We start from the raw sequence: 19,166 nt of genomic DNA, 5'->3' as shown, positions 1-19,166 counted from the left end.
GATATTGCTGCCAATTGGACCCTAATTGTGGCAGCAGCAGACCCCTGATGGAAAAGTTCACACAAAAATTCTAAAACGATAGGAATGGATGCAGTGTAAGGATCTACATTCCTTTCTTCAGCCCAGATGGAAAACCTTCTCCATTTGTTAGTGTATAACTTCCAAGTAGAAGGTTTATGCGAGGATGAGAGGATGTGGGTCACAGCAGGTGAAAAATCATGAAGCCTGACTAGGGCTGGAATTGGAGCAGCCATGCTGTCAAGTTGAGGGTGTGGAGCATACCTCTCAACCCGGAAACATCAAAAATCTGGACAAGGCCCATGAAAAATAGGTACAAATCTGTATGCTAATTAACGTAAAATTTACATGCATAATTATGTAACACTGCCCACTCAAAAGAATTGTGGGAGACCAACTTTCAAACACAAACCGAAGGACGACCAAAATATGGCACAAGAGTCCCCCTGCAGCCATTCCAATGTCCTGTTACCTGGCTATTTCACCCCGTTTACCATAAACACTAATGTGCGCATACTGCTTTACTTCTACAATGATTATTTGGATTTTATTTTCACAATTTATAGCGCAATGCACACACACTAATAAATATCTGCTAAACAAAGCAATACTGTCTCTCAATGAAAATAGACTTGGCATTAAAACTTCTCTGACCTTGAAACTCACATTCACTGAAACATTGAAACCCACACCACATCCATAGAAAATGCATCTGGCCAGTGGTGGATAAAGATTACCTTTCAGCTGTTTTCAAATCATAGACCCCTTGCACACAAAACAAGAAACATACATGTGTTCTTTGATACACCTTCCTGACTTTATTAAATTTTATTCCTTGTATAGTACAGCACACTTGTTAGACTTAAGTTAGAGTGCATTTTAAAATTTATTGTTTGAACATTTTTCCAGTAGGAATTAGGCAATGAAACAAAATGCATGAACCAATAATGACAAAACTGCCCAATTCAGAACATTTACATCATAAAAGTCTACTTTCACACACACAATAAATTATATTTATTTATAAAGCGTGGAAAATTTTAAAAACCTGGAAAAAATCAGAAATGAAGGGGTGCCACTCGGGAATCATGGTACCCCATTATTTGGACCCCAAGACTCAGTAAAAAAAAAGTAATTCAATATGGTTGGGAGGTATGGTGTGGAGGCAGGGATGAAGGGAGCCTGACATGTGTGTCAAGAGGTCTGGCACTGGGTCCAGAATCCATGGATCGTCTAATGGATGAGGCCCGAGAAAGGGGAACCAAATCTGGCCAGGCCAGTACGGAGTGATGAGAATCATTTGCTTGCAATAGCTTTGCTTTCTGAAAGGGAGGGAAAGCATAAAGAAGTCCCAAGGGTCAATCGTAAACAAGTGCATCTCTCAGTGGCTCCCCCAGAGAGGGGATAAGGAAAAAGTAGCTGCTGCATTTGGAGTTGATCGAGCTGGCAAAGAGATCACAGCAAGGCTGTCCCCATTTGCGGAAGACCTGTTCTGCTACTTCCTGATTCAGAGACCACTCGTGAGGCATCAAGATTGCCCTACTGAGCTTATCGGCTATCACATTGGTTGTCCCTGGGATGTGCGTTGCCACCAGAAAGCATTCAGAAGAAACTGCCCACTCCCAAACATGAAGTGCCTCTCGACAAAGGGGGCATGATCTGGTTCCTCCTTGTTTGTTGATATACCATACCACTGACATGTTGTCTGATTGGATTGCTATCGTCCCTAGAGGAAGAGAGTTGTGAAGTGCTTGCAATGCTAGAAGCACTGCTCTCAACTCTAGGCCATTGATATGCAGGTAAGCCTCATGATCCTGCCATGTGCCTTGGACAGTCCTGCCTAGATAATGCCACCCCCACCCTTATCTGTGAAGCATCCGTGGTCACAGTAGCAACGGGTTGGCGAGGAAGGAATGGAGTGCCTGTTAGTTGGTCGGGTTGACTCCACCAACGAAGGCTCTTTTTGCAAGACTGTGTGATGATAATGTGGTGAGATAGAGGCAGTTGTTAAAAGGACCACTGGGATGATAGAAGCCATTGAAGAATTCGTATATGTAATCTAGCAAGTGTGGCAAACGTTATGGTGGAGGCCATGGTCCCTAAGAGTTTCACCCCTGTCTTTGCCTTGACTTTCTGTAGAGAGAGTAGACGGATAATTTGTTATCTGAGGTTCTGCACTCTTTCTGCAGGTAGATGAGCTAACATGGCAACTGTGTCTATTTCTGCACCTATAAAAGTCACAAATTGATAGGGCTATAAGGCATATGTTTCCCAATTTACTGTAATCCCCAACTGGGAACAAAGCTGGATAGTGGAATCTCTGGCTTGTAGGAGTAGATGCCTGGTGGTGGTGGTCATGAGCCAGTCGTCCAGGTACGGAAACACTTGGAATCCTAGACATCTCAGGTGAGCTGTCACTACTGCCATACATTTGGTGAACACCCTGAGACCAAAGGGCAGAGCACGAGACTGGTAGTGACAGGCTCCCACCGGAAGCATAAGTAACTCCTCAACGCTCCGTCCGTTTTTATACGGTAGTACGCATCTTGGAGGTCTATTGAGCACATCCAACTGTCTTTCCCTAACACAGTGAGTATAGACTGCAGTGTCACCATCCGGAACTTGTCCTTCTTTACGGATTTGTTTACTTTGTTGAGGTCCAAGATGGGCCTCCAGTCCCCTGTACATTTTGGCACTAAAAAGAATCTGGAGTAAGTTCCAAATCCAATCTGGTCTGCAGGGACGGTTTGAATGACTCTGTTTGCAAGTAACTTTTGCACTTCTACAGTTGCTTTATCCTGTGATTGGGTGGAACATCTGGGATATTCTTGGGAGTGTGAGGTGGAAGAGAAAGGGGTATGGAGTAACCTCTGGTGATTATTCTTTATATCCTTTTGTCTTGGGTGATGTTTAGACAGGCTTCTGGATACAAAGATATGCGATCCCTGACTGGCTCCAGAGAAGCACAACTGGGCCCCACATCAGGAGCACTGATAGGGATGGCCTCAAAATGAATCGTGGCCTCCCTGGTTCTGCGGACCCCCCCCCCCCCCGCCTCTAGGGTGATGTCTACCATTAGCTCCTCTGCCTCTGCTTCTGAAGTAGGAGTCACTCCATGCATCTGGGAAAAATCTCTGGGACTTCTTGAACCACATCTTACCACCTCTCTGACCCCTAGGATATGGTCTAGAGGGGACGGTAAAACGTACTCCCATGGCAGAGAGAGTTTTCCCTTCTTGTTCACACTTTTACCTTAGGTCCAAACAATGAAGAACCGTCAAAGGGGGCGTTGGTAAAGGTAGACTTGAACGTCTCTGCAAAATTACATAAGCGCATCCAGGAGTGTCTCCTAAGGGAAACTCCTGAACCGCTGCCCTGCTCACTCCGTCGGCTACATAAGAGATCAGCCTCATGGAGGAGTTCACGATGGAATTTAAAGTGGACAACTGAGCAGACACCTTCTCAGGGACTCCTGCCGTAGATGTAACTTGAAGAGTATCTCCTAACTCCTTAAGGAGATCTCTTTGAAGCCTCGTAAAATGTGTTAGCTAGTTCAGTGATCTGAGTGTGAATGCCGCTGAAGAAAAGATATGCTTCCCGTATCTATCCATCATTCGAGACCCCTTATTGGGCGGATGGACAGATGAAGAAGTCTTCGCAAGCTCCTTCTTAGTGGCCGCTGCCACCACCATGACATCTACAGACATGCCCTTGGACAAAAAGTCTTTCTCTTTAGGGGCAGACAGGAATTTATTGGGTCTTCTGGGAACTGGCTCTATGGGATCAGGAGTCTCCCACACCTTCCGACTAACCAGGTCTAAACGTTCATCAAAATGTGGAGACACCCAGGAGGCTGAAGGTTGAGACCCAAAAGCCTTCAGGTACACTGATTCCTCATCAGAAGGGGTGACAGTGGGCCAGCCGCCTTTCTGCTTAAGGATCTCTAAGATGTCTACAAAGGAGACATCATCAGAGGATGACTTGGGGGACCCTTCAGACTCCTCGAGGTCAGTGTCTGAAGTGATGGACTCATCTGGGGAGTCTACATGCTTCCCCTTGCATGTCCTCTTCCAAGGGGGCTCCTTAGAAGGGCACTCTGGGGAGGTCTCGGAAGACTGGGGCCCACCCAATGGGGGGTCCTGAGGCTGCGGGTTTCTGCTGTCGAGAGAGATATTAGGTGCTGAGACTGAGGTTGGTGCTTGAGGGGGAAGACTGTCAGTACCTTTGCATGGAACTGATGAGTGAGACTACACACTCTTCATCATCGCGAAAGCAGATATCTCTGGCTCTGAAGACAGCCCCGGTTGTGAGGAGACAGAGGTAGTCATCAGCTCCGGAGCGACCGGCTCCGAGATGGATGTAATGTCAGAGCTCACTCTAGCCGACGCACTGAGAAGGAGACTCGAAACCGAGGAGGTTCGGGTCCAAGTGTCCCTGTCAGGGCCGACCGGTGAGCTTCGGCTCCTAGACACCACAGACGGCGCCAAAGGTGTCGGAGCGGAACTTGGCTCTGAGACAGCCAAGAGGGTAGCTGGAACCGAGGGTTCCACAACAAGTGGTACCAAAAACTCTGGCTCCGAAAGCCCGACTCGGCTCGGAGGAGGAACCACAACAAGGAGGATGGACTCAGTCAGCTCTGGAACTAACTGGGTCAGAGCCAACAACAATTTAGGCAAAGCAGATGACTTCAGGAGTCTAAGCACTACTCTCTCCACATCTTCCTCTGACAGGCTCTTGGAGGATCTGGATGACAGGGTAGGTGACCCAGATCTCTGTAGAACTGGGATCTTAAGGTTGGGGAGACTGGCAAAGGATCTCTGGACTGGCTCCGATGTAATTTTTCAGTAGTCGGCTACGAAAGGCTTGGGGCTGACACTGACGTGCCAATATCGACAACCTTGACCAGCTCCGAGGACAGTGGAGCCATGGAGGCAGAAGTCTGATCAAGTTTAGATTGTTTCTGAGGAGGTTCTGATACACTAGTCAGCACCAGGGAATGCCTTTTGGCCAACTTAACCTTCTCTTTCTTGGAAGAATGGATTTGGATGAAGAAGATGAACTTGCTAAGTCTTCCTCGAAGGAAGGCTTGAGGAGACCTTTCAAGATTGACTTGTTCTTCCACTCCTGGAGAACTCTGGAGCTAAAGGAATGTCAGAATAGGCAAGTTTCCTGCAAATGAATGGCTCCGAGACAATATACACAATTACTATGGCCATCCGTAATTGATATCTTCTGGGAGCACTTTATGCATTTTTTGAAAGCCGAAGGTTTGTGGCCTTTGGGGTCTTTAGACATGTTGGAAAGCTAAGTAATAAGCAATACACAACAGACACACGAGGACTAGGTCATCTAACTTAAACGGGCCTAGCCCTAACAAGCACACCACACACACACACACACACACACACACACACACACACACACACACACACACACACACACACACACACACACATACACACACACACACGCACACGCACACACACACACACAACACACAAAGGAGATAGAGTAAAGAAAACTATTTCCTCTAACTTAAACGGGCCTAGTCCTGAGGAAAATGAAAATAGCAGAGGACTAGGTCCTCTAACTTAAACGGACCTAGCTAGATATGCTAAGTCATAGAAAAGGTCAGAAAACTAAGCAGTCGAATAAGCGTGGAAACAACACTGCACACAAGCTTAACTTTTCTAATGATTAGAAAACCACAGGCCCTAAACGCGGACCGCAGAAGAACTCTGTTACAAGACTAGCAAAAACACTGCACACAATATATATGAAAATATATATACAAAAAGGTGAGAAAACAAGGTCCTAAATAAGCGCAGACATAAGAAATAACAATATTAACAAGAACTAGCACACAGGATACCAATGGAGAACAAGGGCCAACTGCCAACCAGTTCTCAACAAAGCAAATGATTTGACAAGCAAAAAACACTTCTAAACTTTTCTAAATACTTCTAATGTTATTAAGCACTATCTAGTAATGAAACAATGCGCTATAGAAAACAGTGAAGTGATAATAAGATAAAGTTTAAACTTAGCCACGGCCAAGCAAGAAGCATTTCTGAATTCGTAGATGTGGCAAACGAGATCTGGGGATTGTACTAGTGCACTATAGGATACCTACCTAGCCATGAGCCAACTAAGAGACTTTGAGCTTTGTAATAGGCCGAGTCAGAGCCGCGGATCGGCTCCAAACCCATAAGTAAGAATGAAGGCGAGATAGGACTACAGAACATCTAGACCATTTAAAGCAGATTTTTCTTCACAACAAGAAACTGAAGATAAAACATTCACAGGTTCATCGGAGGTTACTAGGCTAAAGGCTCTAGGGCTTTTACAAGCCTAGTCGTGTAATAATCCAAGTACCCTTACTGACCATAGTTAGATGGTCACTGTTAGCAGAGTGATTCTGTGATAAGCACCTACTGCCCCTGTCCATGACGGACATAGTTGCCAGCCCTGGGGTGAATTTACCATCCAGTTGTCAAGGTTGTGCTTGAATAGGATCATTGAGGAGCTCTGCTTCACATGGAGTGGGAGCTTATTCCAGAGGAGCAGCAATCGCTGGCAGATATAGCTGTCTTCCCAGCATGTTCTGCTAATGTCAAAGACTGGGTTGAGATCCCTGGAGCAAGTTATTCTTGTCCCATTTGATTTGCGGATGTGCGGCATTTCCATTAGGGCAGGGTCCGAGACTGCGCTGTAGGCCAGGCACAGGTCCCCTCTCAGCAGCCTGTATGATAAAGAGCACAGTGATAGGGCTTTCAGTCTTTCCACGTATGTCATGTTTTAGAAGCACTGGATTCTCTTGGTTATAACCCTCTGTGGTCTCTCCAGTTGCTGCAGAGGTCTGGTGAGGTACATACAGAAGGGAGCATTGTACTCAATCAGTGGTCTGATAAGGGTCGAGTACAGTGGAGCTGTAACCTCGAATAAAACCAAAAGTGTAACATTATACTGAAACCAAACCTTCAAATAAAATGACGCTAGAGCCAGAGTCCAAGGAACTTCCCAAACAAGATATAATGTATAAAAAAGGACGCTTATTTAGCAGTTTCATCCTCACACAAAGAGTTCATCAGAATGTCCCACAATACTACACATTGCAATTTATATCATTTAGAATGTAACTAATTGAATAATTGCTTGTAAGATTTAAAGACAGAAAAATACAATTTTAATACAATGACTAAATACATTAGAATTCAACCAACACTTAAATGCTGTTTTAACATCTCCAAAACTGCATTAGAGAATAAAGAACTTAGATGGCAACTTAAACTACATGCCATGTATTACCCAGGAATTAATGACTATACATCTATTCTGCCAGTTTTGAAGTTGAGAGCAGCTATACTACAGTAAAGATTCACCTAATGGGTGATTTTTAAAGTTCATTTTTTAACCTTATATAAGTCTTGTATTGATTTAAGTGTGGATTGAATAGTAATGTATTCAGTTATTAAATTAAAATTATATTTTATGTCTTTAAATGTTACAAGCAAGTATTCAATTAGTTACAGTCTAAATCATATAAATTGCAGTGTGTGGTATTATGGGACCTTCTGATGAAGTCCTTTGTGGGAGGATGAAAGAGCTAAAGAAATGTCCTTTTTTATACCTTATATCTTGTCTGTGAAGTTCCTTGGACTCTGGTTCTAGCATTATTTTATTTGAAGGTTTGGAGATATAACCGCCCTGGTCTTGGATGCGATGCCCTTATTTATGAGATGCGCAATGTAGAATGCTTTTCTTACCACTACAGACACACAGTGATCGAAGTTTAGGTTGCTATGAACCTGTGTTTCCGAGTCTTGCACCACTAAGATTGAGCTTACAGTGGTGCTATCTATATTATAATTAGTAGGGGCTATTTCTTTGCCAAAGGGGGTAATGAGGCATGTTTTTTGCATTAAGTTTTAGTCTGTGAGTTTGGCACCAATCATTTATCTGTGTCAGCCCTTTCTATAATATGTTAACATCATTGGGGGACTCTGTGATTGCACTCATTTTACAGTCATCTGCAAACTTGGTAAGCCACAGGCCACCTACCTTCACCTGAACTTCAGAGAAATAGATTCCAAACAGTAGAGGTCCCAGCACAGATCCTTGTGTTACTCCACTGGTAAATGGCCTACTGGTAGAGGTGGACTCCCCAAACCTTGACAGTGTGCGTTCTGTCAGTGAGCCAGTTTGCTACCCATCTAGTAGTGTATGGGTTAATCCGCAGCGGGGAGAGTTTCTCTGTAATACTTGAATGGGATATTGTGCCAAAGGCCTTAGCTAAATCAAGATAGGTGGTATGTACTGTTTTGCCCTCATCCAGGGCTTTGGTGACATTCTCAAAGAAGTCTACTAGGTTTAATATGCAAGATCTACCCTTGACAAAACAAACTGGGTTGGGTCAAGAGTTGGAAGGTCGCCTACATCTTTGTTGACAAGATCCATGAAAATTCTTTCTATGGCCTTGCAGATAAGGCTGGTTAGGTTTATGGGTCAATAGTTCCCAGGGTCAGTTGATGGACCTCCTTTGTGCATGGGGATTACTGTTCTGTTCTCCACTCTGCCAGGACGAAGCCAATTCTCAGGCTATGGTTAAAGACAGTGCCACGTGGTTCCACTAGGTCTTGTTTTAGATTGTTTAGTAAGCAGCCTGTGATGTTATCTGGTCTCATAGAAGTCATGTTTTTGACCTTGGAGAGTGCTTGTATATCCTGTCCTTTGGAGATACTCAGTAGAGGACTGGTGTTCGGAATGCTTTGGGGAATGTCTGATGGGAACAGGGGAGTGAAGTTATTGCCAAATCTGTTGGCAATTTCCTCAGGTTCAGTGTGAGTGGTACAGTCCATTATAAGTTCAGCACACAGCTGGACATTCCCTTTTAGGTTTTGGATGTAGCTAAAGAATGCCTTATGATTGTCTTTAGCTAGGGATGCTAATTTAGACTCATAGCTAGCCATAGAGGACTTAACAAGATATCTGATTTGCTTGTTCATGGCGTGGAGGGTATTCTTCCTCTATTGAGCAAGTCCCCTCCTGTTCTTCAATATCAGTTTCTTTCTTTGGTTGTATAGCTTATTTATACTTACAATCCACCAGGGTAGCTTGTTTTTTTTGGGAAGACGTGGTTTTGTTCCTGCTGGGTACAGTCGAGTCAATGCATTTGTTTAAATGGCTGTATAGGTCATTTGTGTATTCCTCTTGATTTATGTATTACTCTGGGTCTACTTCAGACCATCAAAACCCCAGATTGTCAAATTACACATCATCGAGATCAATTCAGCGAAACTGGAAATCATTGTAACCTAACATCATCAAATCTGTCTTCCTCAAACTGCAGGTCTATCCGTTTCTCCATAGCAACACTATGAAATAGAATGAAGATGCTGTACATGTATACCTCACTGGGCAGCTTCTGGGTGGATGAGGGCATGCCTTGGGTGTTTACCCTCATCTACAATGCAGTGCAATCTCAGAGTGGTTATATTTAATTTGCAGGGGTGGATTCTTTAGGTTTCCGGTGTGTTGGGCAGTGGGTATGGTGTAGGTGGAGTCTGTGTACTTTTCTTTTATAGTCTGGGGTTGTTTTCGATGATGTGAGGTTTGATGTTTACAGTTTTCAATGATTTCCAGTTTTGCTAAATTGGTTTCGATGATGTGTGATTTGACAATCTGGGCTTTTGATGGTCTGAAGTAGACGCATTCCTCTGCACAGGAGTCATTGTTGGCAGGGGCTCTGAAACTTTTTATACCATCAACAGTTGGCATTGGAGAAATGTTTTTTTTTACTCCTGTGGGGGTGTCAGGTTTGATCTTTACTTCAAACGAGACAAATTTATGGTCTGACCTTACCAGGGAGGGCAACACACAGGGGGTAGTGCAGTGACCCCCCCCCCCCACGTTGGATCAGCACTAGGTCCAGGACACTTGAGCCCCTCGTGGGGGTGCAGACCAACTGCTCCAGGGCATCTGAATTAACAAAGTCCAGGAACCTTGTAGAGATCATGTTTGTGCTCATGTAAGTCCCCCAATCTGCTAACAATGACCATCTAATCTCCCATGACCAAGGTGTTTGGCTGTATCCTGAGTGCCTCTAGCAAGTCCAGGTAGGCAGTGCATTTCTCCTGGTTCATGGTAGAGGACTTGTAGCTAGTGATGATGGGGAGGGGGTATTTTACCTATAGTTAACTAGACCTGGAGTTGCTCAAGAGAGTCATACTGTTTCACCAGTCTCGAGGTGTATTTGGATTTAATGAAGATGGATGCACGTCCACCTCTGGTTCTTCCATGCTTGTTTTGAGGTCTGAATGTGTGAAAAGCAATGTAGTCTTGTATGGGCAGGGTGCTCTCAGTGACCTTGAACCAGTCTCATTAACTGCACAAATGCCAGCATCTTCCAAGGTAAGGACTGCTTCCAGGGAGTGCAGTTTACTGTTTAAGCTCCTAGAATTAAGCAGCATGACCTTGAGTTTGTCTTCAGTGGATTTCTTTACATTGGAAGTTTTGTTGTTTTGACAATGCCTAAAAAAGGCACTATGGGAGAGGCAAGCATCTTTGCCAGTATCAAAAAGCCTTTCAGAGACAGGTGAAGGCTATCTCTGGGAAAGCAGAGTGGACTGTCGACCATGTCTTCCCAGGCAGACAGATATTGGATCCCTCAGGAGTCACACCAGAAGCTAAGACAATTATTGTAATCAATCATTTTTTTTTTGTCTGTAATGTGGCATCATCCTAGGTGAAGGTAGACTGTTGTTTAGGGCTAGGGACATACCTGCCCCGGACACATAATCTGAGAGTTTGGTTATGTCTGTCTTCATATAGTCCAGAGAGATACATCTCAAGTCATTCACACCAACATGTACTATGACAGAGTCATAACAGTACTTGTTGCTGACAGACATAAGTGCATGCATGATTTGATGGATCCTGGCACCTGACAGGCAGCTAAACATGACCCTCGCCTTGTTCAGCCTGGTGAGGGGATATCTGTGTGTCGCACTATTGAGTCACTATGACTAAAACATTATGTTTTGAGGTGTTTTTGTCTTAGGAGCTTAATTGTTGAGACACTGATATGCATGCCATTATGTGCAGTTGTGGATTTTGTTTGTGTACCAGTATGTGTATGTTGTTTGCACTTAGGAGATCTCTGGTCTTTTGCTAAGCTCTTAGTGAGTATCGCCACGTATGTGGGTTTATGTGTCTTGACCTTATCTTGTGTGAGAGGGAAGTTGTGTGTGCTGACAACCTTTTGTATGTCTTGTATATTGTTATGTGAGAGGACTGATTCTAATTTCATTCATTAGTTACATCTCTCACATGCTGTGCTTGTTTGCTTTAGGAGCAAGTGGCTGTCAGTATACAGGAGACAATTACTATACTGCCTCAGGATGCCCATGTCAATCAGGTTGGCTGGAGAAATGATGAGAAACTGTCTGTCCATTAGGGCAGGTATACATTGTAGTGACTAGTGATGATGGGGTAAATGGACCAGGGTTTCATGTGAGACTAACAAAGATGGTTATTTTGTGGAGGGCTAAGGGTGGAAAACTGCGTCAACACCTCAGAATGCAACTGAGTTGCTTACTAGGTAGCAATGCACAACTACACAGAGAGGCAGTGGAGTTAAGGAGGGTTCCTTAGAAGACATCAAGGGAAAGATTTGTTTCTAAGCGTTTGTACCTATACATGGCAGTGCTAAACCCAACAGTGCAGTGTGCAGCTACACACAAACGTGGGGCTTAAATATGAGGGAAGTTAAACTGTTTTAACGCAAATTAAATAACAGAAAAGTCCAAAAGTGATCATTTTTTCCAGCAATCCCCAACTCAGATAGGTCCTGAGCTACACACGTCTGCCCAAGGGTGCAGGAGGGTCTTCTTAATGTAGGATGGCTGGTTTTAGTGCTCAAGTAATACCAAACAGCCTAGATTCAGCAAATCTGAATCTAGCCTATGCTATGAAATAAAGAAGTACTATAAATTCAAAGTCCAGAAAAAACTGTCAAGGCAGTAAAAACAGCAAAAATAAAGCAGCATTTAAGCAAAATACAGTTAAAAAAATGCAATGCAAGATTAAAATATACTTTTTTTTTGTTGAACACAGTGGATGCTTTGGATTTAGTTCAGATTAACTCTAGATCTACAGCTAAAATACAAGCAAAGTTAATTAAACAGTTTTAACACAAATTAACCAAAAGGAAAGCCCAAAACTGAGCTTTTTTCCATCAATCCCCAACTCAGATGGGTGGTTTTAGTGCTCAAGTAAAATAAACGGCCTAGATTTAGCAAAACTGAATCTAGCCTATGCTATGAAATACAGAAGTACTAGAAATTCAAAGTGCAGAAAAAAGCTATCACAGCAATAAAAACAGAAAAAATGAAGCAGCAATTAAGCAAAATGCAGTTCAAAAAAGTGCAATGCAAGCTTAAATGTACTTATTTTTTCTTGAACATAGGATATGCCTAGGATTTAGTTCTGATTCACTCCCGATCTCTGGCTAAAATACAAGCGAAGGACATTCTCAAAAAACAGAATCATCACCAAGTATGTTTTTTGGGAGCCCTTTGGCTCAAGATTCTTCATACTTTCACAATTTGCCAGAACAAACTTTGACATATGAGCCTGACAAGTCAAAACTCCGAAAATCAGTTTTTCCCATACCTATCAATAATTTTCTCATCCTTATCAATGATACCAGACTTGGAATTAACTAATTGCTTAGCAGAAGTGATACCGACCAAAGCTATAGGTGCTGGGTCAGATTTGGGAATAGTGTATAAGAAATTAAAAGACTGAGGAACTTTATACATCCTATCTGCCTTTTTAGGGGCAGCAGCTGGCTATCAGGAAAACTGCATGCAGTAACACACACATCCTCAAAAGCAGACAGAACAGGAGGAATGGGTGCAGGTTCTGGAAAATTCTTCTGTTACAGGTCATAGAATTTTCGGAGGGATTGAGAAACCTCAGTGTTCTCCCACTGAGGACACCGACACATTCTAGCAATAGTCTCAGAGAAAGAGACCCCCCATAGGAAGAATCAGAAACCGAGCTCTCCTCTGAGTCTACATCCAAAATCTGAGAAACAAACTGCATCCATCCCTGCATCTTCCTGTTTAGATTCAGAATCTTGATTCTCTTCATGAAAAGTAGAATCCTTTATTCTTTTATCAGAAACTAGTTTACAAGAAAGATCAATATCCTGAATTAAACCCTGAGCCTGACCCAGTAAGCTATTCGTATCCAAAGAAATTTAAGAAGGGGTAGATACATGCTTGGTTTTCTGTTTCTTTTTGATAGGAAAAATGGGGCCAACCATGTTATTTATGGTAGCAATTGCTTCTCCAGGGATGGCCACAGCATTCTGAAACAACAGGAAAACCTCCCCTGTTCCCTCTCCCAGGACCAACAAGAGTGGATCTCCCTTGTCCACTGACGGGATCTCAACATCTATAGAGGACGTGGTTAATCCCCTGTCTATAGCAGTTGTAGATGGTACACCAGAGAGATCTGGAGTAAAAGATGAATGGTCTGAGGTACAACAAATGGCCATAGCAGAGTCATTCACCTGTGGCTGAGGCAAACTGCTAGCCTGTTGATGTGGAAAAGGCTGTTTGCTTAACTTTTTCTTTTTGTAGCTGGAAGAAGGACCAACCATGGGAGTGGTAGTCTGTTCCATGGTCAAGCCAAAAATGTATCCGCTTTCCCAGGGAAGACAGTAGCAAATGGCAATAAATACTAATAGTCCACAAAAGTTACTTTTTGACAGAAAACAGAGAGTAAAAAGCACTTCAAATGACTATGCTACCCCCAACAAAATACAATTGAATACAATTTCTTCACAGAAAAAAATGTTTTCGGTTACTTTATACTACTTTTATACTGACAGAAAAAAATGAGTGCTCCATTTAAAAGTTCATTAAAGTTTCAAGACAGTCCATTAAAACACAACACTCCTAGCTTTAAAATAACTTTTGCGAAGAGGAAAGTAATAAAACATCAACAAAATGATGAAAATGGAAGTTTTTTCCCCCAAAGAGAGCTTATGTGCCCAAGAAAGGAAAGCACAAACCGACCATCGATGCTAGAAAGACTCAGAGGAACGCACTGTTTGGTGGCAGTAAAACACTGAACAGCTTTGTGTTCAGACTTGCCTTTCAGTCTGCTCAGCTCAAACAACCTGACAGTTTGGGTGCATGGAAGCTTTGGAAGCTATCTGGCTGTTATATCCTTGGTAGGATATATTCCTTACAGCTAAAGCTACTGCAGCAGTGATCTATACGATGAACATCTGGATTTTACAAGATGAGATAAGGTTTAGTAAATTCAAAATCAGAGTCTAAAACATGATTTATCAACCATTTATTAAAAAACTGGCTTCAGACCTCATGAATAGAGTATTTATGTTGTTTTCTAAAACAGTGAACTTCACCACTAAATGCTACTTGCAGCAAGTCACGTTTGATTTTACAAAAATACATTCCGTGTGCTGGCTGGAAATAAAGAACAATAGATTGCTGCAAACCTAACAAAAGCATTTTTTTAACTCACATGCTCGCACTTTGTTCCATCTTCACAAAGTACAGTACTGTTTTCATATCAGAATGCTTCAAGCATTACTCACAGGACACAGCCTGAGCTAAATCCTCCAATGTGTGTACCTCTTTTCAACAATACTTTGTTGGTCATCACTGCATCTGCCACAATCCTTAAGCATGCATCATTACATTGCCTTAACCAACATTTGTATATATCTGTTCAACATTACCCATCTCCAAAAAAAGACAATAAACCGCACTCAAATGAATCAAATGCCTTTTAATACTGAATAACACTCCCCAACATAAACTACTTCCTCCATAAAATAGATTGCTATTTAAGAAAAACGTATTTCTTGGTTGGTATTGATCATACCGTTATCCAGTTTGATTGTAATTTGTAGTGAGTATTTTTATTGCAATACAATATTTAAAGTCCTAAAAGCTCCTGTTAGGAGAGGCAATAAAGCTTGTGTTTCTTCATAATTCATGGGAGCTAGGATGAGTAAATGTTGTGTGTATTGTGGTAAGAACTAGAGACTAGTATTTTTGTAAACATTGCAAGGTTTTCTTCTGAAAGTTCACTTGAACTGCTTCTGTCATAGGACAGACTGTTATATGAAAAAAGTTTTGCCATCCAGCTGTTGTGTTCTTAAACCCGGCATCTAGAGTTGTCCACCCCTGATGTTAATTTACAACATTATAATGTTATGACTAGGCCTAGGAACTACTGGACAACCTCCAAGTAGACGGAGACCAAAAGTCTATATCCAAACCACAACTCTAACTTCTACTTAAAGGTTAAAAAGATTCTCTTAAGATCTGCCCAGTAATTCTTAGCTGAGATGATGATATTTATCACATCAAAATTAAAGTATAAAATTGTATTAATGAAAATGAACACATGCAGAAAAACAAAGCACTGCTTAAATGCAAAATCAGAGTTAGAGTAGGTAAAGTGTTATGGCAGAAAGTTCTTTACAACAAAATGAGAGCATTTAGGCTTTTTTCTTTTTTTTATTTCTAACAATGCACTTTATGACATTTAAAGCTTTGATATCCAGATAGACTGTATATAATGTTACTAACCAGTGGCAATGCGGTAGTGTTCCATCCAGTCATCAATAATGTTATTTATTTTTATTCGTATTTTTCTCAGTACTGAACTTGTTTCTAAATCTGTGATATGGTACGCATCATCTTCTGGAAAATCAGGTAAAGATTTCATCAGCTCTGATTTCTGATCAAGGAATTTTGCTGATTCCTGTATGATTATGAAAGGATGAAAAAAATATTATGACTCCTCACTAGTTGTTAGTATACATAATTTTATTATCAGCAGTGCAGTCTTTCATAAAGTATAAGAAATGAGTCACTCTAATAAAGAGACATACTTCAGAAAGTCATGCTTTACTACCTAAACACGTCAAATGTAAAAAGTAGTATGTTTTATTGTCAGCATTACAGTTTTAAAACACTCTAGAAAACTTTAAAATATCAAAGCATTAAGGCCTCTGAGTTTACTGGTTCCTTTTTGACTTACAAATAGTCGTTAAACCAAAAAATGCTCATTTAAAATGGGGATTCTATTTTGGATTGAACAGCTTGATAAATGTGTGCCATCTAACAAGAATAAATTTCTTGACTGTGATGTCAAGCTATTTTGAACTCAGTTATTTGAAAGTCATTTCACCAGACCGTTCTGTTATGATTAATTTTTCAAATTTTGGAGTTTTACAGTTGCAGTTAAAAAAATGAATCCTAAAGTGTATTTTACAAATTCATTTTATTGTAAACAGACTTCTGTAACAGTTCATGCCTTTATACTTCAATGTATACATGCATTTTACTACTCATTAATAAAATGAGAGTTACTATAGGTTATTGAATACTTATTTGATATGTACTGAATGTGAAAGCACAAACATCAACTAGAAAAGTTCGGTGCTGCACAGTACAAAAGAAATACAGTTCTGAGATAACTGTGCCAAATGAACAATTAAAAAACAAATCTGTCATGTTTAAAACTGACCCTGGAGATACTCATACTTAAGAGCACATTGAAAAATGCTGCAAAAACTGCTGATGCTTGAAACGTTTTTTTAAATAAAAAACTAAAAAAAACAGTATGAAAAGACTGGATAGCATGAAAACTGGGAAGGAAAGGGGGATGCAGTTATGTGTTTACAGATCTTCACAGAGATGGTGTTTCACTGCTGTGCCTTCTTAAATAAGATTTTGTTGTCTCATAGTATACCTTAAGGAAACTCATGTGGACTTAGTTCAGTGTTGTAGTTACTGAGGTACCAAACAAATGAAAGCAGAGATGAGAGTTAGGTGTCACTCATTAATACTGAAATGAAATGTTGTATCTGTGTATACTGTACCTGTGTTATAAACAAGGTTCAGTACAGGAACTGATACTGTTCAGCATATTTGAGTCTGATGATATACAGGGGTTTGAGACTAAAATAAATAAATTTGCATGCAACAGCAAGCACCTTGTGTGGTGGACAAGGATGGAGGATAAATTTATTGCAAGTCCTGGCACAGTCCAAAATGACGTCAAATAAGTGGAAGTTAAGCTCCCAAATAATAGTTTCCAGAAATGCAATTATGAACATTGGTATTATAAAAACAAACCTTCAATTCTCCCTACATAACAGTGAAATTTGAAACTTTCTCTCACAAAAATAAAACTTTATTGTAAAGAAGTGAAACCTTGAAGTTAATCTATATTTTGCCATATACTCTATTAGCATTTCAATATTCTGTGGATCATAACTGTTGTCTTCAAAACTCAGTACCAGTGGTGAGGATTCAGGCTCCTTGATTACTGGCCCCGCGTGGGGATTTCACTTTGAATCCCAACCACCAATATGTGATGTCCCCACGCATGAGCCTATGTCCTTTCCACTTACACTGGAGATGGATGTGTACTTGGAATACAAATAAATACACTCAGTATTTCCAGATGCAGACCTCTCTGCATCAAGCCCAATTTCCATTTAGAGCAAACAGGGTACACACCCAGTCCGGGGTCTGGATCTTTCTGTCTCCATCCAGGTCCTCAATAAGACTCCCTACCAGTAGAGCTTTAGGGTTAGGTCCTCTGTTGAGTGTCCAAGACTTCCTATACCCTCTCTGTAAGCCTAGTGCTTTGTGTCCCTGCTCCAAGTAGCTGACACACACACACACACACACACACACACACACTGTGAGACTTGATTTTTCACACACACACACACACACACACACACACACACACACACACACACACACACACACACACATGCGGGATCTCATCTGGTCACCTGACTCCACTGTATCCACCTCTGAAGATGAGACAGGAATTTAGCATAGACAGCTACAATACACATCTAAATGTTTATGCCAGTGCCTGGGGCCTCCCCTCCTTTTACTGAGCTAATGAACAAAGGCTTCTTCCAGACCCACCATCTCTGGTCCTTTTCAGTACTGTGGGTTTGCTGTTTTACTGGTTTAACAGCTCATTTTAATTTCCCTTATTTTTCTTAAAGTAAGCTAGCTGATTATCTCTGCTGTCCCAGTATTCTATATTAAAACATATACATTTAATTCAGTTACAATAATACATGTATATTTCTTTTCATTCCAGCAGGGTGCACTGTTGATACATTTTAACACAAGCAAACCTCACAAATGCATTGTCAGCACAAGCATATGTACAAATCAGTTTGATATCCAAATGACATATAATTATTTACAAAATTATAGCTAGCTGTGCTGGCAGAAGTCATACATCCACTGTCCTATTTTTCCTGACATGGCTGGCAGTACCTCCTATGGTCATAGCAGCCTTAACTGTGTTGCTCTGAAATACCCCTTCAAATTCGGTAATCCCAATTTGTCCTGTTCTGTTGGAAGAATAAGCTTATCCCACTTGACTCTTGCCTTCTTCCCCTCCCAGATAAAATCCTTCAGCTCTTTATTAATTGCTATCCACAACTTCTCCTCTAGCTGATAAAAATATGCCTGATAAATTTTTGAGGCATTTGAGAAAGTTTTACCATTCTTGTGTTTTAGTATTTGTTTTTGTTACGGATTTGAATAGTTCATTGGTGGCTTTTGGATGTTAATACTTTAACATTTGTCAGTCCCTCTAAATAATTATTGTTACTTCTTAAACAAATCTCACTTTCATTTATTTCCACCCTATTTTAAACTCCACTTTAATTTTATCCCACTCCCTGGCTATATTTTCTGAAGAAATTTCTGTCTTCTCTAATAGCTTGTGAATAATTTTCAGTACCCCACTCCTTAAATTCCTCTTTTCAACAGATAGGTGGGAAAGTGCCAGTGTCTCATTTTTATTTCATTACCATGTGGCTTTATTTTAGTTCTTATTGGTGCATGATCTGAAATAGTCATTGGGTGTGTATCAAGACCTTAAATTAAATGCAGATGTTCCTGTGAAATGTAAATTCTGCCTAGCCTAGCCCTGTTTTTGTATCTTGGGGAATAATATGTAAATTCACTACTAACTCCAAGCACTGAATTTGCATTTTCCATGCAAAATATTTTCATACATTTCTTTAAAAATCTGCCCTCCTTTGTTAT

General features: G+C 41.2%; 1 protein-coding gene across 2 annotated transcripts in view; it reads right to left on the bottom strand.

The window, feature by feature from the left end:
- Positions 1-19,166, bottom strand: part of CCHR11.PART0H3orf20 (chromosome chr11.part0 C3orf20 homolog) — a 2,050,812-nt gene that overhangs the window by 664,738 nt on the left and 1,366,908 nt on the right. For both annotated transcript variants that reach the window (XM_044087635.1, XM_044087636.1), the window contains exon 12: positions 15,657-15,831. In XM_044087635.1, coding sequence (XP_043943570.1) covers positions 15,657-15,831 — 175 coding nt within the window. The remainder of the gene's footprint in view (positions 1-15,656; positions 15,832-19,166) is intronic.

Source organism: Protopterus annectens, chromosome 11.part0, assembly GCF_019279795.1.
Source record: "Protopterus annectens isolate FY-2018-M chromosome 11.part0, PAN1.0, whole genome shotgun sequence".
Classification (NCBI taxonomy): domain Eukaryota; kingdom Metazoa; phylum Chordata; order Ceratodontiformes; family Protopteridae; genus Protopterus; species Protopterus annectens.
The sequence above is the reverse complement of the archived record's forward strand: the minus strand, read 5'-3'. Positions and strand labels throughout refer to the sequence as shown.